The sequence below is a fragment of the Callospermophilus lateralis genome, chromosome 14 (assembly GCF_048772815.1).
Source record: "Callospermophilus lateralis isolate mCalLat2 chromosome 14, mCalLat2.hap1, whole genome shotgun sequence".
NCBI classification, from domain to species: Eukaryota; Metazoa; Chordata; class Mammalia; order Rodentia; family Sciuridae; genus Callospermophilus; species Callospermophilus lateralis.
This window is the reverse complement of record NC_135318.1, coordinates 12,302,743-12,330,269: the sequence shown is the minus strand read 5'-3', so window position 1 is coordinate 12,330,269 and position 27,527 is coordinate 12,302,743. Positions and strand designations below refer to the sequence as shown.

At 35.7% G+C, this 27,527-nt stretch overlaps 1 protein-coding gene across 1 annotated transcript; it reads left to right on the top strand.

Moving 5' to 3' along the window:
- Positions 1–22,795: 22,795 nt before the first annotated feature.
- On the top strand, positions 22,796–27,218 carry Rad51ap2 (RAD51 associated protein 2). The gene is made up of 3 exons (XM_076834017.2): positions 22,796–25,991; positions 26,335–26,418; positions 27,100–27,218. The coding sequence occupies exons 1-3, from the start codon at positions 22,796–22,798 to the stop codon at positions 27,216–27,218; spliced, it is 3,399 nt and encodes a 1,132-aa protein (XP_076690132.2).
- The last annotated feature ends 309 nt before the right edge of the window (positions 27,219–27,527 follow it).

Below are 27,527 nucleotides of genomic sequence, written 5' to 3'. Positions count from 1 at the left end.
ACACCACACACAAATGTAGGCAGTTTAAATTACGGTGGGAGTAAAATGTGTCTTCACAAGAGTTTCATTTTGAAATTTAGCTCAACCTGAAATTCCTTTAAATAATAATAATAAAAATGTGTAGAAATAGATTTCACAGCTTCTCTTGCCTTCAAGTGGGAAGTGACACAGAGTGTATACTTTGTGCTTTCCACACCCATCAGCATTTTCATTCCATTTTAGTCCCCAAAATACTGTCAGGAGGACAACTCTAGAAAAATGGATTCCCATTCCAGCATCTGGCAGGGCACTGATCCATGCAGTATTGTGCTCTCACATCTCATCTCCTCCAAGATAAGGAGCGTCTCCATTCCTTGCCCCCTTACACGGAGGAGGGTATTCAGCAATTTGATTTCCACATGGGGTTTGACCTTGCAAAGACCCTTCTTCCACTTCTGGGCAAGGAACAACCCATTTAAACTCAAAACGCAAAACGACCTTTTCTCCTTTAAAGAAACACCACCAAATGTAACATCTGGGCTTGCATTTCTCAACCTGCATTCCAGAAGGCACAGACGGAATGCAAAGGCAGGTAACTAGTTTGGGGCTGATAGTCCCCATTCAGCAACTCTGATTCTCAGATTCGGTTCAAAATCGACAGTGCAGTAAAACAGCTTTCTTCCTCCACCCTCCCATCCCCATTCACCATTGTGACGAAAAATAAAAACCAAAAAAATTACTCAGTTCTAAGTACTAAGAGAAATGTGCTTATTTTGCGCCCAACTCCTTGGGTTTTAAACATTCCGCTTAGCAATCAACCCCAATGGTCATACCAATCTCATCCACTCAGTTTTACTTATCAAACACCTTTGCTGCTTTTTCACGGTGAGGAAAAATGGTGCACCAACCCCACGGATGACAGGTTGGTACTTGACTGCAACCGCTCAATAGTTTTATCAGCAACCGGAAAACTTCATGGTCCGTCAATTAGGTACTTAAATCTGCCTATGGAAATCCGCCTATTTATAGACTGAAACTAAAAATGAATCTCGGTTCACCTATCTTAAATCTAGCTTAAGACAATTCCCGAAACACGCCGCATATAAACACTCCCCTCCCCACCACCCCCAGTAATCCCAAAGGTCCCCCATGGACTAACAGCACATTCTGTTCGCCAACATTAACCAAGGCATTTGTCACCATGCATTTAAACGCATTTATGCAAAGCAAAGTATGTGACAATAGCCAAGCATCTCCCTGACAATTGGCTGTGCTACACATGCAGAAATGCAACGAAGATTGTATTTTCCACTTACAGTTATAGCGCTGCGCACGGTCACTTAACGAAAATGATAAAACTCAACAGTTCTTTTTAAAATATATATATATTTAATTCAGGTAAACGGTTAAGCCGTCTCGGTGTGTGGTTCTCTCCTTCTCTCTCTTTTTCTCGGAGCTCTGGGCTGCTGAAATCCCTCTCGGATCGCGCCTTGCAAGCCCAGCCACCGCCGCACCACGCTCGGGTGAATCTCTGCTGCAGATTGGGAATCCCATAGAAAACCTAGGGTCCCTGGAGCTGGATGCGCAGGCGCGCGAGCCTCCGCCTCCCCAGGTACCCCCTCCCCTTTCCTCTTCTCTCTCCTCCCCTTGCTCCGCAGCCCAGCTTGGAGAGCCTGGGAGCCTGTGACCAAAAGCCGCCAGGCAATGGCGCATGCTCAGTTAGAGGGGCTCGGAGTTTCCGCGGGTGGATTCCCAGTCTCCAGATTTTAGCAGAAACTCAAAAGGAAGGTAGATTGGAAACCCCACCGGAGCAGCCTGCACCTGGGCCGGAACCAGGGACGGCGGGTTGAGATCACCACACCTTGCGGTTACGACCCTGGTGACTGTGGCTGAGGCCAAGATGGGACATGTGGAGCCCGCTTTTCCTGCTGCTCTCGGTCCTAGCCTGCCTCTCGTCTACCTTTTGTCAGCCTGTGAGGTGAATGAGAAAACTGCAGAAATATTACAAGAAAGCTTACTCTGAAAGCTGTGAGCATGTCTACCTGACTCACTGAAGGAAGGACTATACTTTTCATTTTGCCGTGGGCCATTTCATTCGAGCGAGGTCCTATGCTAAAAGTACTAGGAGTTGGCTCAGCTAGCACAGGGTGCCAGTTCAGAACCCTGAAGGAAAAATGTGTATTGCAGGGAGCTGGGCCCAAGGCTTCTTGGCCAGCGTGCCTTGGGAAAGTCATGCAATCTACAAAAGCTTAATAAGCATCTTCTGTATACGCAAAATAAATGTTTATTGAATATCTTTCTTTCTTTCTTTTTTTTTTTTTTTTTTGGAGGAGTGGGAGAGTGGAGGGAAAAGAATGAGTCATTCTGGGAATACTGGCTTGAGGGCTCAGGCCTCGGACTAGGCTATTTATAAAGCCCCCTTTGTGCCCTTGAAGATCTAAAACTTTTTGCCAGCCCTGCCCTGCACCCCAACAGGCCTGCCAAAGCCTAGAAGACTTGGCAATGATTAGTGTTCAGAAAGTATTGGTCCCTCCCTACCTGGAAAGATTTCTCAGATGTTCCTAACCTGATCACTTTCCCCAATTGCATCTGTTCAACAATTATTCATTGAACCACCTACTATATTAAAAGGCACTGTCCTCTGCTTTGGGAATAAATGCAGTTAACAAAAGTCACTTCTGGGTTTCACATTAGGGTGGGAGTTTTATTTTCAAGGAAGAGAAGTTCGGGGAGAACAATGAAGATCAACATTTTTCTTAAGCAGTGATTTACTATTTTGCAGAGTGTCTTCCACCATCTTTCCACGTTTAGGAAAACTGCAGCGTTGACCTTTCTGTGCTGCGGACATCAAGAGCGCCTCCCGTGGCAAACGGGCTCTACACTGACTAATCTCCGTTGCCAAGAGGCAACTGCTCCTGGTTCCAAAAGGGGAATCCAGTTTTGAACGCACTTCAGGTTACTTAAGCCGGGACCCAGAAAAACTACCCCACGAGTCTTTGACAAACGAAGGTTCGTGCTAGGTGAGGTCTCAGGCGGTGAAGTTAAGCCACGTTCAAAGCCAGCCTTCCAGCTGGGAGCCTAGGAACGTGCTTTCCCCGGCCAGACGCCTTAGGAAGGCTGCGCGAGGGAGAGCGCGTTCACGGGACTCCCGGGACACCCCTCCGGCCGTCCCTTCCAGGCGGGGCAATTCCTCCCAAAGCTGGTGACCCCGGAAACCTGGATTCCGGAGCCGTGCGGACGCCACGCGCTGCGGCAGCCAAGCACGTTTTGAGTCGGGCGGGCTCCAGCCCCGCGCTCCTGGGCCGCAGTGCGCACTGCGCAGCGGGGCTCCGGGGCCAGGCAATTTCTTTATGTTTTCCAGGATGGGGCGGGGACAAAGTCAATTCTGGAAGAATCGCTTTTGTTAGTCCTAAAGACTAAGGCTTTCAAAGTAATTTCCCATTTTTTTGTCGATTTCCCCGACTAAAGCATCTTTTGCTTGGTTCTCTGGTTTCTCTCTGGAGAGCAGCCTCCGCAGTGCACTCTGCATCCACCCAAAGGGTCATGATGCCATTTCTTCACTTCTACACAATGTGCCTATTTATTGCACTCTGGAGGTCTCTTCCGTGGCAATACTCGATTTTAGATAACTTATTTTCAACTTGTGTTTAGGAAAAAATATTTATATCCTGATACTTTAAACTGTGCTCTGTTATTGGGTGGATGTGATTTAGACGAGTGCGCTGTTATGAAGCAGCTTTGTCTAAGTGGACAGGCAACTGTATTTTTAAAAATTCCATTTGTATAGCAGCGTTGTTTGGCGTCCTAAATGCGATATCTTAATTTTTAATCTCCAGTTATTATGTAGCTTTATCTTCTTAAGCTTCTGATATTGTTTAATTTTTTAAAAAATTCTCTTTAGTTGAATTTTATATGCAGCACAAAATCATAGTAGGGAAGCCAGTTCTAAGAGACATCTAAGGAATTAATGTTTAAATTACAGAAAGCAAATTCCCCTCTTAGAATTATGGAATGAACTTTGAGAGAAAAAAATGTCGTAGGAAAACTAAAAAGTGAGGGAGCCCTCTCTTGCTCTCCTCACTAGGCAGTTGCAGAGGTCTCCAGTAATCACAGAAGAGGAGAGACACCTCACCCAACAATCTTTTATGCCCAAGGGTAAGGGGACAGGAGTACTGCACCTGTTGAATAAAGAATGCCATCAGCTCTAACAGTTGGACATCTAGGGCCAATTACCTAAGGCTAATACCCCAACATCACAAAAGACCGCATCAGCTTTCACAACCTGGGAATTTGGCGGAGGGGTAGGAGTGGAGTGGGTTAGGGGCAGTAAAAGAGGGAACAAAAGGTACTGTAGAGAGATGGTTATTATTTCAGTAGTGCTAGATAGAATCAACTGACCAGAAACAACTGGGAGTCCCTTTCTTTTCTTCAGTTGCAAGATAGATTCTTTAAAAACTTCTTATTGGATAGTGGCAAATTATAACATATTTGTTTATGAGGTACAAAGTGATGCCATGTTATATATATAAAAGGTGGAATGATTGACTCAGGGTAATTAATCGATTTCTCATTTATTCCTATTGTCTAACTGAAACATTGTATCTTTTCACAACAGCAAATTATATTCTTTCAGAAGATTTCAGTCTTACTTCCACTTCCCAAATTCAATGAAACAAACAATGGAACCAAGAATAACTTTTTAGGTGTACACAACTCTATGTAATATTCCTCTCCTGCTTTAATTGTGGCAAGAACAAGTTGAAAACTGAGTAGGATGGTGGAAGTGTGAAATGCCAGAAAAGAACAGGTCTAAGCTTATGGCCCTCTGAGCTCATTGTAATATTATTTATTTGAAATATTTGTGTATAACATATATAAGCCAAGAAGGCTGGAACATAAGGCATGGGAGTATGTAGAAAATTGGAAGAAAAGTAAGTTTTTGAAAGTCATTGTTGCAGGAAATTAATAAATTGATTTATATTTGTTTAAATCATAAATAATAGTTATGCTAATTTTATTGTATGTATAAAGTGACTTTATTTTAAAATCTAAGGGTATTAATCTTTATAGAGGACAGGTATTATGTAAGACCCTTATATTTATCCTGACTTTTTGTTCTATTTTAAAATATACAGGTACACCAACAAAATTAATTCCCCAAAGTCAAATAAGAAGTTATTTCTTAGAATAAAATCCTACCACTGTTTTTCTGACATATTTCATTGTATGCATTTTGTATTCCTTCTACTGTGTTTTATTAAAATAAGTAAAAAAAAGGCAAGACCATGAAGCAGTGATTCCTATAGAGTCAGTGTTCCATGCCTGTATGTGCAGGGGAGGGGTTAATTAAGTTATACTTTTAATAGATCTAGTTGATCATTTTTCTCAGTCCATCTCTGATTTGGCTGTGCTGTGCAATGTATGACTGGATCTAAATTCAGTTTGAAATATTCTCTCTAGCTATAGTTATCAGTTTACTCTGAAATTTGAAAAATTCACAACAAATTTTCTTAAAGCTCTATTGAATGAATCATGATCAAAATTTTGAGTGTCTTAGAAGTTTCTTAGAACCTCAGAAATGGTCATAGGAGATGCAGGTGGTATTCAGCCTAAAGAATAAAAATAATAATGAAATGTTTATTCACTTTTTTATCTCTCCTCCATTTGGGCCTAGCCTATGGATTTATAGCAGCCCTCTTAAGCTGAAAATTTTTATCACTATTGATAGTGGAGAAAACACACACATACACACACACACACACACACACACACACACAAATGCTGTATTGTACATGATGCCCATTTCTTTTCTTTGATGACTTTTTAGATAGTTCTCAGTGTTAGACTGTTCTCTTTTTTTTGAAATTGTGTAAACACTAATAATAATAAATGAATACATTTTCTGAGACCTCCATACTTTGGACACCATTTGATTCAAAAGAGTCTTCGAAGACCCTTCTGGCCTAAAGCAAATCTTACTTTTTTTCTCCCTTTAACCTATTTTCTTTAATATAGATTTTGTACTGAGACTCTCAACCTCCACATAAAATCTTACAATAAAAATTTTAAGAAAAAATAAAAGTGGTAGAATTGTACATCCCTTTGGAATCAACCAATAAAAGCCAAACCAACATTTTTTTTTTAACAAAAAAGTGTTCACAACTGAATTTATACTTTTACCTCCCTCATGTTTTGGTGTTCTTACAGTATTCCTCCTTTAAAGTTTACTATCCCAAGGAGGGAGAGTTCAAGAAGAGAAAATTATTCTTGATACACACACACACACACATATATTTATATAATTTTTTTTTCAGAGTGTAGGTTTAGGATTTATATACTACAATCTCTTGGAGAATGGACTGGCCTTATTTTTAAGAAAGAAAAAAATGCTCGAGTAACTAAGAGTCTCATTTTGAAATTGTTTTAGTTTAGATGCTAAATGTTCACCAGAGGTACAGGTGGTGAAGTCTTGGTTGTCAGTGTGGCCCTTGTGGGAGCTGCTGTAGGACTTTAGGAGGAGCGGTCTTGAGGTCCTTTGGTCATTGAGAGCATAACCTTTTGGGGTATTTTGGGATCCTGGGCCCCTTCCTCTTGTTCTTTCCTTTCTGGCTAAGAGGCTGTTATGGTTTAGGTATTTTTGAGGTGTCCCCCAAAAGCTCATGTGTGAGAAAATACAAGAAATTTTAGAGGTGAAATGATTGGGTTATGAGAGGTTTAACCTAATCAAAGCATTAATCCACTGATAGGTATTAACTGGGTGGCAACTGTTGGCAGGTAGGGTGTGCATGGAGGAAGTGGGTCACTGAGGGCATGCCCTTGGAGTTCACATTTTGTCCCTGATATGAGGAACTCTCTCTTTGCTTCCTGGTGTGATGTCCCTGAGCTGCTTTCCCCACCTCACTCTTCTATCATAATGTTCTGCCTTGCCCCAGGTCCTGAGAAGGAGTCAGTCATCTATAGACTGAGACCTTTGAAACTGTGAGCCCCAAAATAAACTAAAATTATTTTTTGATCATAGTGGTAAAAAAATCTGACTAAAACAGAGGCAAAATGCTTTTTTCTGCCATATGATCCCTGTCATTGACATCTCTTATTCCTATCAAAGGCCCAAAGAAATGGGCCTCCAAATCTAGGACTGGAACTTCCAAAACTATGAGCCAAATTAAGCATTTTCTCTTTATAAGTGAATTATTGCAGACATTTTGTTGTAGTGACAGAAAACTGACTAGCACAGTAGTGGCTGCCAGTTGAATTCCTTTTGATCTAATTCATCGTTTATTTATCATGCAGCTTTTCAGTACTTGCGTTGGGCCAGGCATTAGGTAGTGAGAATGTGATATTCTTGATATTCAATATTCCACTTCTCAATAACCTTATTTATATACGAAATAAGTGTTATTATTAACCATTTTACAGATAAGGAGGAAATTGAGCCAAAATATGCATTAGTAATATTACCAAATGACTTCATTAGTCAGCCTCAATTTCTCTTTCATCCCATTTCAATTAATATTATGATTCTACCTTTATATCTTACCAATGTCTTGTCCACATACCGTACTTAATTAAGATGATCTTCCAAATACTGTGGTCATATCATTTTTTTCAAGAGCCTCCCATCTCCTACTGAGAAACTTTAAACCATATTATGTATTTAGAATTTTCTACTATGTGGCAGAGACTGCTACTTGTCTGTCTTTACAACACAGTATTAAATTTTTCTGGAGGTGTGCCCAAATAAAAGTAACCTTTTTCAGAATGCTCAATTTTCATCTACTACCTGAAGGAGAAAAAAAAAATGGAGGACTCACTCATTTCTTTTAGTGTTCTTACCATATTCTTCCTTTAAAATTTATTTTGCCACTCCTAAGGAGAGAATGTTCAAGAAGAAAATAACTATTGATGTTCCTAAATCCGGATATTAGTCTTACTATCCAATTTCTTATTTATAATTGCCTACAGAACATCACAGGATTTTTTTTTTTTTTACAGACACCTCAAACTCAACATGTTCAAACAATTATCTCCCTCACTCCCCCATCTCCATGAAGCTGTTCTTCTCCTCCTCTGCTCCCTAGCACTGTGCTGGGGCCCATTACCAATGCAGTCCCCCAAGCCAGAACCTTGGATGCCATCCTCAGCATCCCCGTTTTCTCTCATTCTCCCCAATCATTTCTTAAGTCCTGTGAATTTCACCTTCTAAACATCTCATGAATCCAGCCCTCACAGCTACTGTGTCATTCAGATTCTCATCTGTCTTGGACTTGGACTTGTTCATTTTCATTCTCATCACTGTGCAAAAACTCAAACAAATCCTGTCCTTTCCCTGAATAAAACTGTTCAGTGGTTCCTCCCTTTCAGCAATAAAAATTAAAAGTCCTTAGCACAAGACCATTGGCTGGCTCTTTCACACCGTCTAGTCCTACCTCTTGCTATGCCTCTTTAGTGTACCATGGTGTCAGTAGTTTACTAAGCATGTAGTAGTATTTCTTCTTTTATACATGCTCTTTCATCTTTGAAACTCTTCTTTACATTGGTTTGCCTTTAATGGTACTATTCATCTTGTGTGTTAAGCTGAAATATTAACAGAAGAATCTTTCTCTTCCTAGCCCATGACAGACAGTTTACAAGGTTGTTGTGAAGATTAACAAAGGTGGGGCATATTAAAGGACTGTACAAACTATGAAGTTGTATTTAATCACAAGATATTAGGTAATGTCAATCCATCTAATGATTATCAAGTTAAAGTTTATGTTGTCCATTTTTCATTTTAAGAAGCCAAATGTATATGTTTCATTGTACAAGAATAAAACTCCTGTTTTGATTAAATTTTAATTCCTAACTCTGATATAAAGACACTTTATAATATTGACACTAGTTTCTCCCCCCTTGGATAAATTGTAGCATGAAGGTTGAATTTCTGTAGTGTAAAGAAACCATAAAGTATTTTAAAGTATTCATTAACTATTTGATATTCCATTACTTTTATTCTATTATTCTTGTTTTCTGTTCATATGTTTATTAGGGATGCAAGTATAGAACTATACTATAATACCTTCTGTTTTGTGACCTTTATTTTATAATCCTGTTATTTGAATCCAAAACAGTTATCATTATCTTCACTTTATAGTTCCTTAGAAAGTCCATATTACAATGCTTTCTAGAAGTTATGTCCCCATAATGTGATGGAACCAGGTGCAACTCAGTATCTAATCCTAGTTTCCAGTAATTGTTTTTTGATGATGACAGAATGTTTCTCTAGTTTCATTTTTCCCAAGTTTTCCTTGGGGGTAACAAGAACTTGCTATAGTATATTATAAATTTAGGAAGAATGTGAAGTACTATGACACTCCTTGAGGAGAAAACCAAAATATTTGTCTCACTTTTCCCCCCTTCATTAGGAGATGAGAGTACATTAAAAACAAAGATAAAAGATATTTAACATGTTATTAAAAATTTATAGTCTAATATCATGGACAATTTTGCACTAAAATTGCAAATCACATACTTATTAAGTCATTTTAAATATTCATTAATGTTGCCACCAAACTTAGAGGCATCAAGGAATCTACTTTTATTCAAATTGCTTAAAATATAAAAGAGGTAAATGTTTGTATGCTAAATTTCCCACTGCAATATTTCTGTTGGGACATTGATATTTGGTAACACAAATATACCTTAGTCTCTTATTTCAGTATGATTTGTTATATTTTTGATTAAATGAAATAAAATTAAAATAAAATCAGCAAATGATCATTTATAATAACAGCTTCAGTTTTATATTTTCCATAAATAGAAATTCTATGTATGATTTTATTTGAATACAAAATTTCACTTTTGACTTTAAAAAAAACTACCAGGGGATAGAAGTAGAAGAGGCATAACTGGAGGTAAAGACACATGGAAGAAAAGTTATAAAATTATATAAAATTATTAACTTGAACCAGAAAAACAGAAGTAGAAATGAAAAGATGTGACTTTGATATAGTTGGGCTAGGATGTACAGAATTTGATTCTTGATTACATATATAGGAGAAGGCAGAGTCAAACACAATCATAAGATTTGGAACTGGCTCATTGAAATAATGATAATTACTTTAGTTAAAAAAAAAAAAGAACAAGTTTAGAGAAAAGGAGAGTAAGGAAGTGGGCTTACCATCTGGACATATGTCTTACATTTGAAAGGCTGTTGCACATCCAGTGGAGAAGTCAGCAGACATCAAGGACCAGCAGGTGTGGAACTTTGGTAAGAGGGCTGCATTAGAAATACAGAACAGGTAGTTGCGTGTACAGGTGATGGATGAGTCCATGAAAATAAGTATGACTGACAAAAGAGGATTATAAGAGAGAAGGGACAAGGAGGATAAAACTTGAGAAAGGAATCTGGTTGTGACCTGGTTATTCTTTCTATATAATTGTTTGTAAACTCCAAGAAAATAATGGTGATTTTACTCATTCGAGTATTGTTAAATAGTACTTAGGATACTATCTTTAAGAAACTGTGTGGGGTATAGTTCAGTGATAAAGTTATTGCCTAACAGATACTAGGTCCTGGGTTCAATCCCTCGCATCACCAAAAAAAAAAAAAAAAAAAAAAGTAAAATAAAATAAAAGTACATATCTAACTTAGCTAAAGTGAAAAATGGTCCACTGATAATAATAAAAATACTAATCTGTATTTGAAGTATATGCATGTTGGTATTTTAGAAAATATTAGTGTTTAAAATAAATGATTATTAATTTATCCAAATGTATAAACACTACATACACATATGTGTGTGCTTATGTACTTATGTCTACTTATCTATATCCATCCATCACATATCATATCTAGTTTTGTTTTCAAATTTGGGCTTTGTGGCAGATACTTTTATAAGAATATGCCTACCCTGTAAACCTACAGCTCCCTTGTCTCTTATTCAGTCTGAAAAAGTTAGTCCCTGCCTGCTATTTGATGCTTGATCAGACACCAGAACTTTGATAAACCAATCGGATTATTTTCTTCTGGAAATTTGGATTTGGCATAGACAGAGTGTGTCAATTTCTCCTTGTGCTAGAAAAATCTAAGGTATAAAATTTTCTTTTCATCACATTTACTCTGATTATTGTTTCCTCTATATTCTATGGCGAGTCTAATTTTTGTTTTCCTTAACATTGATTAGTTTTTCAATACTATTAACTTTGTTCTTATGTCCAGTAAAGATAATACATTTTGTATGTTTTCATTTCTAACTTTTATTTCAGTTTGCTATTGCTCTGTTTTGGTTCAATAGAGGTCATTTCCCCTCCCTTCCTCACTCCTTCCTTCCTTCTTTCCTCCCACCCACCCTCCCTCTCTCCCTCCCTCCCTTCCTTTCTTCCTTCCTCTCTCCCTCTCTCACTCTCTCTCTGTCTCTCTCTTTCTTTCTTTCTTTAGAAAGAGTTGTCTTCTAAAACAGTTGTCTTCTAAAATTTCCTTTTTGTTTCTTATAGAATATTAGTTCCAGAAATGTGTTTTTTCTGAGTCTCTAGAGCAATGTCCCCTTTCCTGTCTTTACATTTTCAATATGTAAGTTCCATTTTATTTTGTTGTTTGAAGGGAGCACTAATTGCTCCAGGATTTTCCAACAGAATTGAGTTTGCATTTTCCTTAGACCCTTTCATTGTTCACTTGGGTATTGGTAACTTCTTTCAGAGCTAGCTTTAAAGGGCAAGTTGATATGTCTAGCCATTAGTTCATTTTATAACGAACAGGCTCAGCTAAAAAGCTATAATTTGTATTTTTTTCTTTTTCTTTTATAAGAGGATGATAAAGGGAATGACCCTAGTCTAGATGACAATAGTGGGTTTGAATTAAATTTGAGATCATTTATACTAGTCTGGTTTAAAAGATAGGATATATATGGTATGTGTTCCAAGACTATATCTCCAGATCTATCCCTATGTAATACAAGTTGAAATTTACCCTAAATCTATCAATCATATCCTTAACAATGTTGGTAACATTTTTTGTCTCTCATAGTATTTTGATGGAAAATATATCACCATTGCTCTTATATTTCTGTGATAATCTGTAAGAAGCAGTCTATTGTGTGTTTTCAAAAAAATCAAGTAACAATAACAAATAATTTTCTTTTACTATGACATAAAAATGAACCCAATATAGCAAACCATTACTACTAGCTTACTTAGCAAACATTTATTAACACTCAATGCTATTCTAGATAGTAAATTAGTAATGTTAATTTGCATCTAAGATGACACTGAGCCAGTTTCTTCCTATTGAAAACTGAATTAAATTCATGACTTCAGTTTTGAGTTCATTTAAAACAATTTCCTTGGGGACCTTTCATATTTGCTCATGAAAATCAGATTAAATACACTGATCATAACACCACTGCTAGAAGTTAGAATGCACATTCTGTTCAAGATTTCTTAGGCCAAGTGAATGGATATTTTAATAAAACTAAGTATTAATAACACTGTAATACAAACAGTATTTTCATATTACAAATTTACATTGGTAAAGCATAATGCTTTATCAATGATCCATATATTTTTATTTAAAAATGGGCTTTATTTTTTAGAGCAGTTTTAGGTTTATAGTATATGTATGTTTCTACTCAGTTCTGGTTATATAGATTATGGCAGTATCACAAACACAAACGTGTTGATTGTGAAAAATAAGACTAAAAGATTAATTGTATTGCTTCTTTAATATTGTAGGTTCCTGATACTCAGGATGCATATACCCTAAGACCTTCGTGACTCTCAAATATATGAATGGATAAAATGGCTCTGTTGAGTGTCACTTACATTTCTGTGAGAATCTGTAAGAAGCAGTCTATTGTGTGTTTTTAAAAAAAGCTAAGTAATGATAACAAATAATTTTCTCTCACTATGGTATAAAAATGAACCACATATAGCAAACCATTACTACTATCCTTACTCAGCAAATATTTATTTACACTCAATGCTATTCTGGTGTCTGGTATGCAGTGTCTCTCTGGATAAAATGGTTTTGTTGATAAAATGATCACATTATTAAAATTATTATAAATTAAATAACAATATCAAAGCTATATGGAACTGCAAACATTGGGTGGTCAGTTTACTATATTTACTAATTTAGTTGCCCAGTTAATAAGCACAAACTTGATAACTGCATAAAATTCACATTTGTTCTTTATAAAAAATGACCTATTACTATGATAAACTTCAGGGTCATCCATAAGTAGATATAGCCCAAGGATTAAATCTATCAAGTCCATTTTCTATGAAAGTCTTAATATCTAGAAACATTATTGAAAATTTCATACATGTTTTGTACTACTTGAAAAATAACAAATGAAATTCTGGAGCATGACCATTTTGAAAGCAGTTTGAATCCAATGGATTAAGGCCAGTTTTTAAAAAGCTAAAGTTTATTCTTTGGTCTTTATGGATTCAACATGCCTTTTTAAAAATAGATCTTTCTAAGGACTACTAAATAGATTGATGCTCTTTCGTCTGTTGTTGAGGGTAATAAATCCACCAATCTAAGATAATGGGCCATTAATGATGTTATTTCTGCTTGTATTTGTTTTATCCTAAAAGCTGTGTGAACAATTTGTCACTTTGGTCTGAAGGAAAGAATACAGTAACCCACTCTATTTATGTTTTAGGGATTACCAGTACAAGAAGTGAGTGTTTGTAAGGCAACTGCTAAAATGCCTTTAGTTAAGAAAGCTTTACTCAGTAATATTAAGGGAGTTAGGATGGAGTGGCCCTGATGCTGTAAGGTGAGTGTGCTTTTTATTTCCTCCTTTGGGTATTTGTTTTTGATCACTTCTATACCAAGGACTGTGCTGTTACTTGGTGGTACATTTTATTAAAACACTATGCCAAAAATGAATCTCCTCAGATCTATGACAATATTTCTTTTCTCAGGGGAAAATTTCATTTTTTGGGGGTATTTATGGTGATGCTCTTCTGTGGGGTGAGCTGGGAGTGGAGCAGTTCACAGGTTATGGCAGTCAATAATTTCTGACCAACTCCTCTACTTGAAGTTAGAGCAGAATAGAAGACATTACATGAGGCTGAACTGGGAAAGATGCCCTCTCATGAAGATCTGACTCAGAGCATCTCTACACCCAAAAGATTCCTCCAACTACTAATCTGTAGTATTCTTAGTGCCCCACTCATATTTGTATTTCAAATGAGGAATTTCTCAAGGGATTAGCATATTCCACAGAAAAATTTGAATTACAGTGCATTAGTTAATTCATACAACACTAAAATTTTAGTTTATTCTTCAAGGTCTTATTCAGATCTTATGAAGACCTCCATGATTATATATATGAGGTTGACATTTTCTTCATTTTCATTTCCAGTGGTCTCAAGATGAATGGAATAATCAATGAAATATCACCATGATATATAATTTTCTTTTTTTTTTTTAGCATCCACCTGTATTGTAAAGTTCTTTTGTGTGTGTATGTGTGTGTTTGTGTGTGTGCTCATGCATGCGCATAAACTATGGAATATACCTTTCCTTTATATCATTCAAAATGCCAAGTTCTTGATTCAGAATGGATCTTAGCAATTATATGATTAATCCATTTCTTTAGTTTTCATTCTCAGTGAGTTATTTTTCTGCCATTTTACTATTTAGAAAAAGTTGAATTACTCTGCTGGGCATGATGGCTCACACCCCTAATCCCAGAGGCTCAGGGGGCTGAGGCAGGAGGATCACAAGTTCAAGGCCATCCTCAGCAACTTGACGAGGTGCTAAGCAACTTAGTGAGAACCTATCTCAAAATAAATAATAAAAAGGTCTGGGGATGTGGCTGTGTGGTTAAGTGCCACTGGGTTCAGTCCCTGGTATTAAAAAAGAAACTTAAATTACTCAGAATTCTGACAATTTCAAATATTATTCTTATAACTCAACTTAATATGATTCTATGTTCTAATTAGTACAGTAAGTATGATACATAATTTTCCACTTATAAAACCATAACTGTTGGAAAACAGTTGTTCTCATACTGATTTTAAAGAGCAAAAAATTAAAACAATTTATTTTTGATGTTTATTATTAAATTACAGTTGTGTATTTGTGTATATAGGTTAATATATATTTATAACTTTATAGAGTATAATCTGATGTCATGTGTATATAGGGAAAATTTGATTATATTTCTAATAATGCAATATAGTATGTATGTACAAGATATGGTGAAATATAAAAGTATCATACAGAGTAACTTACTGTTTGAGTGCATTTTTCTATAATTAGATTGATGGAAAAAAGGAAATTACATTTGACAGAGGAAATTTCTAGGCTTATTTGACTGGGCAACAGTTTTTATAATTGCCAACAGACACTGAAACCATCTTGGCAATTAGTCTTTATTATTTGGAATCCAAGAAATATGTTTATATTGTTTATATTCTTTTTAATGTAATTGTCCATTTTTTTCCTACTGAGAAATGGAGGTTGTATTATACTTTTTTTTTTCTCTCTCTCTCTCTCATTTTTCATTTGGGAGCTTCCCTGGAATTGAACATAACTTCCCAAGGCTTTTTTAAACTTGTATAAATTTAAAGGGTTTCCCTTTCTATTTTTTCTAATGCAAAAATGTACAACTTTATGTTTCAGGATTGATTGTCTCTGTACAAGTTACAGAGAAGTCAACATAATTATTGATTAAAAATTATTTGCCTCTTACCTATTCTTCACACTTCAAGGCAAAAATTAGAATTCTATAATATTTATATTTAATATTACTTATTTTATATCTTATCCATTGGGTATATAGTCAAGCCAATAATTAAAAATTATTATTGTCTTTTGTGTGGAAGATCTCATACTAAATACTGAAAATATGAAGGTAGATAAATTAACTATTCTAAGTCTCAAGAAGCTAATAATTTGGTGGAAGATATAGTATATATACAATTAGCCATTTTTTAATTTTGTGAATATTGCAGTAGATGTCTGAAATGTAGAAATATGAAGGCATACCTGATTAGTTTGGAGAAAAAGGGGAGTTTTATAGAAAATTATAGGGTTAGAGGACCGGGATGTATAAGTGGGTCTTCCAAGAATGAGTTTTTGGGTACCATTTCTACATTTTCTAAGATTTGGCTCCCTTTTCTTCAGTTCCTCATTATACCCCACTGTGGCTTTTATTCTGCTATACGGAAATAAATGTGTATGTTTTTCTTCTTATTATGCTGTACATTCCTGGAAAATAACTGTGTTATTTTTGAAACCCTGACACTTAACACAGTGCTCAGTGCATAACTGATGTCCAATAAATGTCTTCTGAACTGAATAATGACAACTAAAAAAACCCCTAAGTGTTTGGGAATTAAAGTAGTTTTGTGTTGCAGAGTGTGAGAGGCAGAGAGTAGAATGAAATGGCTGAGGTAAGGGTAGAAAATAGCTTTCCATCAAATTGTGAACAGCTCAATTAACTAGGCCAGAATGCTAGAATGCATTCTTGATGGACAAGGATACCATACATATATAACAACTCTATTTATACAATATAATAACTCTACTTATATAAAATATAATTTCCATTATATAAATATCATTATGTATTTATATTATATAACATATATCATCATACTTATATGATAAATAAACAATAAGCATAGTATCTATATAATAGTATTTATAGCATTGGACAAATTTTCTTGCACATCATAAGTGTTCAGTAAAACAAAGAAGAAATAAATCAAAGCACCAGATGAGACCAAACGCTTTAAAGAATTTTGAAGACTATATTATTGTTGAGTTATCAAGGATCATTGGCAGTAAGCAATGAGTACACTCTTCCCTAGATAATGAAAGAGGAAACAATCTTTTGATCAATTGCTTCACACCCAGCTGAACCTATTTCTATTCCAAAGCCACAGAACTGTAAGAAAACTTTAAATATGGAAATATTTATTTTTTTGTATGTGGTAAATTTTGGTACCTCTACTCATAAAAACTTATTAAATGAGATGAACCACATATTTTAACACCAGATGTTTTTTAAAATAAAGTTTTACATATGTTTTAACATCAAGTATAGATCAGTTGAATTGCTTAACTTTGACTTTAGCCAAACTATGATGAGCCACTTGTTTTACTACTGTTACAGCCCTGTAGTGTGAACTGATTTATGCAGAACTATAACTGAATTATTGTAATATAGAGTTGATGCAGTACTATGTTGGCAATTGTTTAACAACTGGCTTTCTAGAAAGGAGGAAGAAGGAGGAGGAGGAGGAGGAGGAGGAGGAGGAGGAGGAGGAGGAGGAGGAGGAGGAGGAGGAGGAGGGTCTGATTTGTAGCATTTGCTGATTCTGTGATGTAAATACTTCCATCATGGCCCACTCTAAACTACCCACATGAAGTCATTAAAATGCATAGATGGGAAGACAAGCTGCCAATCAGCTTGTCTGAATCTGTAAGAGCCAGCTCAGCACACTGTAAGTTTGATAATAATAACTATAATAATTTAAAAAAATGAACACAGACTTATGTGCCCAGAACTCTTCTTTTTTCTTTTCTTTCTTTTTTTTTTTTTTTTACTGGTTGTTCAAAACATTACAAAGCTCATGATATATCATCTTTCATACATTTGACTCAATTGGGTTATGAACTCCCATTTTTACCCCAAATACATATTGCAGAATCACATCGGTTACACACTCACCTTTTTACATAATGGCATATTAGTGACTGTTGTATTCTGCTACCTTTCCTATCCTCTATTATCCCCCCTCCCCTCCCCTCCCATCTTCCCTCTCTACCTCTTGTGCTGTTGCCAGAACTCTTCTTAATGATTTACATAGTATATTGCATTTAATTAACACAACCACCTATGAGGTAGGTTCTCCTCTATAATTCCCACTGACAGGAATCTCTGTCTCACAAAAGCTAAATCATTGGCTTATATTATACATCTAGAAAAAGCAGACTGTAGATTCAAATTATTTTGATTCCAGACCTTACTCATCCAACTATTATTTTATTTTACATTCTGAATAAAAAAGTTCAACATAATTTTCATGTTCAATACATTTTGTATTTAATGTGAATCTATGTAATTCCTTAAAAACCTGAAGCAAATAATAGCTTTATGAATTTTTAATGTCAATCTTTTTATTGTACAAGCAACTGAAACAAAGTGACCAATTTCAGCAAAACTATATAAAAGCAGAAAACAATCTAAGTAAGCATGAGTTTGTATGATTAAAGAAGATAGATATTTGCCATCTCAAAATATTGAAAAGAATTACTGTAAAAAATTAAATGAATGACTTCACAGTTATTTACATTTTCATGAATTCTGATACAATACAAACTCTTTATTTTAATGACAAATATCTTTCAATGATGGAGAAATTTCTTAGAATATCAGATTGATGTTGTAAATAATTGAACATTCTACCTGGTTTTCCAAGCATGCAGAATATATAATAGTTCATTAATGGAGGTAAGAGTAAGAGGTGAAAAAGAATGGTCAGCAGACAAAACTGTAGTTTTCCAAAGATACAAGATGGTTGCAAACTTTGAAATCATGGCAGAAGCCTAGGTAAAACCTGTCATTGTCCTTTATGCAGATGATCCAACCTGTGCCCAAGACTGAAACTATGCAGGGGCTTTAAATGTTTAAGGAATGACAAGAAATTTATTATTGTAGCAAAGCAAGTTATGTCATGGACATAGTCTTGGAAGCTGAAAAATCAGTTTGGAACTGAACAATGGAGACTACACATATTTCCAATTAAAAAGTTTGTATTTTGTTTTATAAGTATTGAAAAATCAAAAGAAGTAAGGAAGTAACAAAATGATTAATATTTTATTAAGAAGAAAACTCTTAAAATAGTGTTGGGCAGTTGAAGAGAGACTAGTAAAATGAAGATCAGCTTATTACAGTGTTTACAGAAAGAGGACTTGAAATAAATAAGAAATATTATGGATAAAGAAGGGGGGATTAATATCAGGGCCCTAGGGATTGGATGTTGGGGAAAACAAGGAAGAGAAAAAGTTAATATCTCTAACTTTTGTTAAAAAAATTTTCTGGGTTAGGAAAGTGGATAGACAATAATGCCTCAAATAAAAATTGAGGAGGAGGTGGAGGAGGTTTATAGTTTAACTCATTTGCATAGACATTGTTTCATTTTAGATGATATTTATGTTACAGATTGCTCTATTGAACATTTAATTGTACTTGCGGATATATACAGTATCACATTTTCTTAAATATTTTCTCACCCAGTGCTTTTATTGAGTTGATAAAAAGTGTTATTTGTATTTTTCAAGTTGTATTTATTATAAATATTTTTGTAAGTGATGATATTTTCCTCTTTAATCCCCATGTTTGTTTTAAATATTTTTGTTGCTGGTTCTTATTGAGTATTTAAAATATATTTGATCTCTCAGTCTGAGATAAAACTTTAGGTTTAGCATATTTATTTACCACTTAGATGATTTATTAACAGAAATAAAATAGAAAAACTGCCATATCACATTTCTGGTCCTACCATGAAACTTAAATGATATTAAACCTTTAATAGTTAAAGTTGACTTTTTCAGCTTCATCTTTTTTACAATTTGCTTCATGTTCCCTACACCAGAATGTTTGTTTTCTTGATATTCCATGGTGGAGTAGTTTTCATATAAACTGTATTTTAATATAATTAAGAAAAGCAAATTTCTGTCCTAGCATATTTAAACCAAAGCAAAATAAACAGAAGAAACTTAAAAACATTTTTAAGACACCACAAAATCCATTTGAATCATAAGACATATTCATAGTAGTGTCATTTTACTTTTTCTCATTAGCTGAATTACTTAGATGAGGGTATAAAAATGAATAAATTCTTGTCTTAATTCACAGAATTTAGTGAAGAGGCCATATAAATAATTCAATACAATAAGATGTTTAGAAATAAAGTGCTATAGGAACACTGATGAGGATATAAGTGATTCTGCCCAGGGATTGGCGACAACAGAAAGGAGGTACAGATGCTTTTAAAGGGGGGCTAGCTTTTGGGTAGGACCTTTAAGAAGAGGAATTGGCCAGGTGGACAAAGAGAAGGGCACTGAGAACATACTGGAATAGCAAGAAAACAAACATTCTGGTAGGGAACATGGACAAAACTATAGAAAAGATGAAGCTAAAAAATATAAGGTAGGGACCTCATTGTAAGGATATGGCATATCACAGAGGTGAAGCATACCAGGATACTGAGTTAACTTCTTTGTTTTTTAGTACTGAAGGCTGAATCCAGGAGTGCTTTCCCACTGAGCAGCACTCTCAGTTCTTATAATTTTTTTTTTTTTTTTTTTTTTTTAGACAGGGTCTCAATAAATTTCAGAGACTGGCCTTGGACTCTGAATCCTCCTCCCCAGGCCTCACAGTTGCTGGGATTGCAGGCGGGTGCTATTGTGCCTGCCCTGAGTGAACATCTAACTTAACATTTGTCTCCACCATGGGGTTTATCTCCTGAACTCACTCATCCTTTTATACCTTTCAAGTCTAACTGTAATAAGACACCAAGCTAGAAGGAATCAATTGGATGCTGCCTGCCCTCAAAGCTCAGTTTACTGTTACAAGCTCAGGTAAGTGGTTTTATAAGAAGGATAGGTAACGTAATATAGGAAAGTGTGTCATTTTAAATGGAACAAATCTCATTTATATCTTGATTAGAATAAGTCGAAGACACAACTTTCTGTATTTTTCATTTATAAGTGGTCCATTTTCAAAGTAGCATTTATAAAAAAGGAAAAGCTGGGCATGGTAGTGTGTACCTGTAATCCCAGTGATTTGGGAGGCTGAGGCAGGAGGATTGCAAGGTCTAGGCCAGACTCAGCAACTTAGTGAGAACCTGTCTCAAAATAAAAATAAAAATAAAAAGGGATGAGGTTGTAGTTCAGTGGTATCCCCAATACAAATAAAATAAAATATTAAAACATTAAAATAATAGGAAAAACACACAAACAGTAGTTCTAATAGGCATTATTTGAAATGGCAGTGGCCATCACAAGAAAAGACTCATTTTTTTGAGACCTTCACTGATCAGAATTTCAGCAAGATAAAAACAGAGAAAAAAATTCTGTACTTTTCTGTATATCTAGTAATGTCTTAGACATCATTGTCAAGCAATTGTTGAATTAAGTTTGACACTTTGAGGTTTTATTTGAATTATAGTTCTTGAGTAATGCACAGATGTTAAATAATCCACGATAAAAAACTAGAAAATAAATGTATCTTTGGTCACACTGGTAAAATGAAGAAATAAATTCCAAGTTACCGATCAATCTAGAACCCATAGAGCTATGACATTTACTTTACAGACTAAAAAAACAACAACAACAACAACAACAACAAAAAAAAAAAAACAAAAAAAATCAAAACAACAACAAAAAAACCCACCTTGCTCCTATTATATGTTGCTCCTAGTATTCCCTTTATATATCTACCTGAGCAATGGAATTTGGTCTGTATGCATTGATCACAAGCCTAGAACAGATTACATTAGAATAGAATGCAGATTTGTGAAAAATCTGGGTAATAGAATGTAAGATATAGAGTTCTCAAATAACACTTTGAGAACTCACTGATGTGTGATGCCTACTTTCACATCCTTATAGTGTCGATGAAGTGCTTACACTGAAGGACAGATCCCTTCCTAATTTAAGTCAGCACTTCTCTAGAAGAATTTATACACTGAAGTAATATCAAATGCCTACAATTGGAATAAAAATTCATCTACAAGTATTTATGACACGAGGCTGATGAACAGAACCTAGAGTAGTTTGTGGTCATATATTGCTATACATCCCCCCCAGATTCTGGAACCAGGACTCGTGTTGCACATTATCGCTATTCCTATACATTGTTAGGAAAATAAAATATACTAGTTTTGAAACAACCACCAAGAGGATTGAGATTTTTGATCACTGAGCAGTAATTATATGTTTCTTAATCCCTTTCTTTATGATCACGGAATTTACAAAAATTAGGATTGACTGAAAATCATAAAGAAAGGATTGTCAGAGCAGAGAAAAAAACAAAAAGAAATGGCATTTAAAGAATTCTTATTAGGCATGAGTCAGAACTTTGACATTCTGTGTGTTTTCTTCTCTAAACGGAGAAGACCAAACGTCGTTTTTGCCCAAAATATTTGGGGAGAAAACCCCACAGAGTATGAGAAAACTTTTTTTTTTTTTCTTTTTAGTCTAGAGTGAAGGAAAACTATTTGGATAATGAATCCCACACATTTTCCCCAGACGCTCAGACGGTTGAGTGCAGGGTCGTCCGTCTGCCCCCCACGGTTTGGCCAAGTGGCCGCGGGAGGACAGCCGCGCACCGGTCAGGTGCTCACAGAGGCGCGACTCTATTGGACCAGCCCCTGCGAAGCCTCTTCTGAGGAAAACAGAATTTTAGAATCTTACAATTTTTTATAAAAAGGTGGTTTCCATTCATGAATTTTAAGAGAGATTCTGACGTTTCCCTTTGATTTTCCCAGAGGGACTAGTAAAACACCTAGACCAGCTACAGTGGCGGCCTTAGAAAGAGGCGCTAAAAATAGCCACTATAACGGCCCAGGCCGGCGCTTTGGACTTGAGTGAGAGACAAACCGCGCGCGGGGTGCTGGGGGCGGGGGCGGGTCCGCGGAGGGGTGATCTAGGGGCGGGTCCGGGGTGGGGCTTCCCCCGGGAATGGCCGGGATCGGGCAAGGAGGGGCGTGTCCGGGGTGGAGCTAGGGGTGGGGCCTATTCGCCTCTAGCCTTCTTAGAGGCGGGAGCCGGGCGGGGACCTCGGACAGATCCCTCAGGCGCGCGGTCATGCCCCTCACACACCCCACGCCGCCGCTCGGCGATCTCAGGGAGCCTCCCTCCTCCTTACCTTCTCCGGAGGACCCTGATTCCCAACCGCCTAGTAGCAAGCGGCTCCGTCTGGAGGAGCCTGGCGGAGTCTCTGAGGCGGGGTGGCGGCTGCTTTGGCTGCCTCGCTTGTCTGAGGTAGAGGTCAGGGAGTTGCCGCCCAGACCCCTCGAGGCCTTCCTGATTCCAATGGATGCGATTTTTGGTAACCCCGCAGCCTCGCTTGTGGAGCAGTCGGTCGGCGGGGAGCAGAGAAGCAGTCTGGGAGGCCAGGATAGCAGACCCCCGACGCCTAGCAGTTCGCAGTCCCTTGCCCCACGGAGTGTGCGCGCGGGTCCCAGGGCTCGCGGGTGCCGACCCGGGCTGCTGGACAGGGGCGCTTCCAGCGCGCCCTGCAGTGGGGGAGCTCGGGCCGGGGTCGGTCTGTCTCCGCCCGCAGCCTCCACGCGCGGCAGACGGGAAGGCAGACACCGGGACCGAGGGAGGGTGTTTCCAAGGGTTCTGAAAGACAATAGTTACATAAGGCAGGCAGAAAACCCATTTTTAGACGTTACCTTTTACAAGGAAGCTAGATCAACGTTTGGTGAAATTAAGAACAGATGTGAAGTTGACAGTGTTATGCCATCGAATCGAAAAGAAAATAACATTTTGTCATCTATACTAAAAATACCCAAATCTCAAAACCAGCCCAGCTTGGAAATTGCCAAACCCAGCTATTTTAGAGAGAGCATCACAATAAGAATCCCTGAGTTTCCAACGGTTTTAAATAGCAACGTGTCCTTTGTCTATTTAAAGGAAATAGCAAAGAAAAAGAATGACAAACTTGAGGCATATGTTAGGGATTTCACAGACATTTGCTGGTCCCAAAATAGACCTGATGTTAAGAAGCAAAAGTTACAGGATGATAAAAAAAGTGTAGATGTGGAAAATGATCTTACTGGATATTATGGAAGTAACCCCCAGTCAGTCAGCAACCAAAACAATTTTGAGAGTAAAAAAGACTTGATCAGTTTTAAATACTATCATTACAGTAGTATCAAGTGTGATGTAAGAGACTCTAAAAAGAATTTCACTATAACACTAGAAAAGGCAAGTCTGGAGGAAGCAGAAACAAGCCTGAACAATTATATATCTACCAGGTTGGAGAAATCCCCAAACTGGGACTGTAACACAGGACGTATTTTGAAAAGAAACAGGCAAAGTTGTTGGATTATGAAAAGTTACAAGATCAACTGTGAGAATATGAAAAAACCTAGAGAAATGAATTCGCTACAATTGCTAGTAAAAGATCTTGTAAACAAGAAAGATTATTACAATACAAAAGTCATGAATGTGAGTGAACAGTCAAAGCCTCTGATGATAGGGATGCTGGGTAGCCAAGAAAATTTAATAAGAATTGACTGGTTAAATGGTAAGGGAGAAAATGATAATATACTACAGTTGAAATACTACACTATACAAAAAGACTTTGATTTAAGCAAGATTTTTCAAAGTTTCACTACAGAAATTTTTAATTTCCTCAATAGCATTTCAGGAAATAAAAAAGATAATACTATTTTGGCCTGGTATAAAATTTTGAAAGGCAAAAAGCAAATTGGTATTCAAAATATAACAACCAGAAATATGAATGTCAACATAAAGAATAACAAATATTTACAAACCCGTGTTTTAGAACATTTAAATGTCGTTTTGAAAATTAACAGAGCTTCTTTGTTCAATAACTTTGATTCTTTAATAAGAACTGAAAATGATTCTGAATTGAAAGAAGGATGTATTTTCAAATGGATAGTGCGTTTAAACTATCCAAAAAATATTACAATGGAAAATTCTATTGTACATCTAATATGGATTTTAACTTTTTCAAGACTCTTAGAAAATAATATGAGACCTTTGTTAAAGAAAAGAAAGCTGTTTAAAACCAAACAACTTCTTGAAGGATCTAAGAAAGAAAACATGGATTCCTCCAGGACAACTTTTGAAACACATGAAAAAATGGAATTTGATGACTTGGAAGAAATTTCTTTGACAAAGGAATCTAGTTATAAGAATATGAGTTGTCCTGAACAACTCATGAATGTAGAAAATTGGGCTCACTGTAGTCTTAATACTGTTAAAACACACCTGAAGTCTGGTCCTCAATTTATACAGAATAGCCATGCATGTAATAATAAAAAATATTATGAAATGAAAACATATAACAAAGATTTAGATACTGAAAGAAAGCAGGAGCACAGTAAGATTAGTAAATTCAATTCTAAATGCATATTTGAAGATTTCTTTAATGTTAGGCAACAGGCCATATTGGCAAGCCAAAATTCATTACATAGGGAAAAGGTCAATACCACATCTACAATTCAAGTGCCAAATTCTAAGAACTTGCTAAGTGAAAACAAAGAAAAAAAATATGACTTTGTTTTGAAGAAAGAAGTAAAAGTCACAACACAAAGTTTAACAGATATCTGCCAACTTCACAACAATAATCCCATAGTAAAGGACAATAGTTTTTCCCCAATGCATGGCAGGCTTTCTGTGCAGTCAGGGTCATTAATGAGAAAGAAAGCACATGTGGAAGAAACTCAATCTGTTAATCAAAATAATGTAAGGGACAGAAAAGAATATGAGAGTATTTTGCAAGAAAGTGAGTTAGCTAATTCAAAGTATTCTCATCCAAAGAATGACTCTGCATTATATGTTAATCTTCAATTTGAAGCTAATTCAAGTAAAGAAAACAATGAATGTTTTCAGGATTTAAATGCTAGATGTTTATCAACAGAAGCTCTGACAATAGAAATAGATTTTGAGATGAAGAGTAAATTTGATTTAGTACTTAAAGAACTTCATAAGTTTCATGAAATTAGTAAGGAAAATGAAATTCCAAGCACTGTGGAAACAACAAATGGGCAAAAAAATTATTTTGGAAAAAGTAATGATATTGAGGAGGAAGAAATAGAGACAGAAAAAGATTTGAAAATGATTGCAGCCCACAAAACCCGCACATCTTTGCCCTGTGAAAAGGTAGCAGGTCTTAGTATGCATAAAACTCACCAAGGTTTATTTAAATGGAAAACAATACCCAATAATGGAGAACAGGAAGTTCCCAAAGAGCATTGCTGTAGAACATCAAAGGAACAATTACTCTATTCTACTTCCAAGGAAGGTATGTTCTTTTCCATGATAAGACAATTTCTGCTTTTTTCCCCGGGGGATAAATTTATAATTTTGTCAGAAAAGAAGACAGAGATGAAATTGAAGGCAAATGTTTATTGATGTGTACACTATTGTTCAATAAAGGTCTATTTGAATGTTGATTAATATACTGAAGTTGAAGGAAACAAGTAATTACTTTTTAAAAAGGAGTTCCAAACAGTCTTACTTAATTTCTCTAAAAATTAAAATCTAATTAAAGGAAGAATTTCTGAGAAAATAATGTGTTTTATAATGTTAACATTTTTGAAATAAAAGTCACTTTATGCTGTAACATATCAATCTTTTACTTCCAGATGGTAAAAAACCTTTACCTAAAAGACCTGCTGTTTTTCCTGATGAATGTAAGGAAGAAAAATTTAATTATCTACTGAGGGAAGGTAATAACTTTAGTTATGTTCTAGAACTTTTAAGATGATCATCACATTCTTATATTTTTAGCATTACAAAAATATACAAAGGTTGTAAAGTGTGATCAAAGGTAATACAATGTATCTTCATATCTAGTTAACTGAGTTAGCAACAGATATACCTCTGTGAAATGTTTTGAAATTCTTTAAAAATGATGTAGTGTGGTGTTAAATAAAAACTTTAAAATCAGAGCTCTGCATAGAATGTATAACCGATGGAATGCATTTGAGTTCTATACTGACAGTAATCTCTTTTACAAACCAAACATAACCATTAACAATATGGCAATGTTGTTTAACTTCTAATTGAAAAATGACATGCTTAAAGTTACATCATGAAGTTGGTTTTAAAACCTATTTCATTTTGTTGTTGTTAAATCAGACTACCTGACTGGAATGCTGATTTTATTTAGTTGTTATTTTATATTGGGCAACTTACTCAACATTTTGGTGCTTTGTGTTTCCACATTGTAAAACTGGATAGGGAATTAAGTAAACTATTGCTTTTAGCATGCCTGTAACATAAATAAAAAGTGTTCAGTTAATGGCTGGCATATGTTGCTACTATTATGAATAGTAGTAAGTAAAGATTTTAAAACATATTGGTAATTTTTACTTTTTAATGTAACTTTTATTGTCTTATGTTTTTAGGAAGTCATTTTTCACATGGCATTTCAAGAGTACATCCACTTAAGACATGTAAGCGACCAATCAGGATTGGCTTGTCAAGAAAAGCTAGGATTAAACAACTTCATCCCTACCTGAAATAAATGTTTTATGAAAGTATATAAGAAGATTTTGGAATTTCATATTTAAAATAATTTCAAAATATCTGGAAATGTTTTCTTTCTTTCTTTGGATAAATGCTTTCTTTCAGCTTGGAGGTTTTAGGCTTTCTTGATTTTAAAATGTGGCAGTTATTTTTTGTGTGAATTATTACCTTTACAAGTTTGAAGCATTTTATTGATATTTTCATAATATAAGCATTAAAATATTTCATGATCCTATAAAACACGAGGACTTATTTTTATGATATATGCATTAATTCTTTGTAGAGAAGATCCATAGTCTCTTTAGGT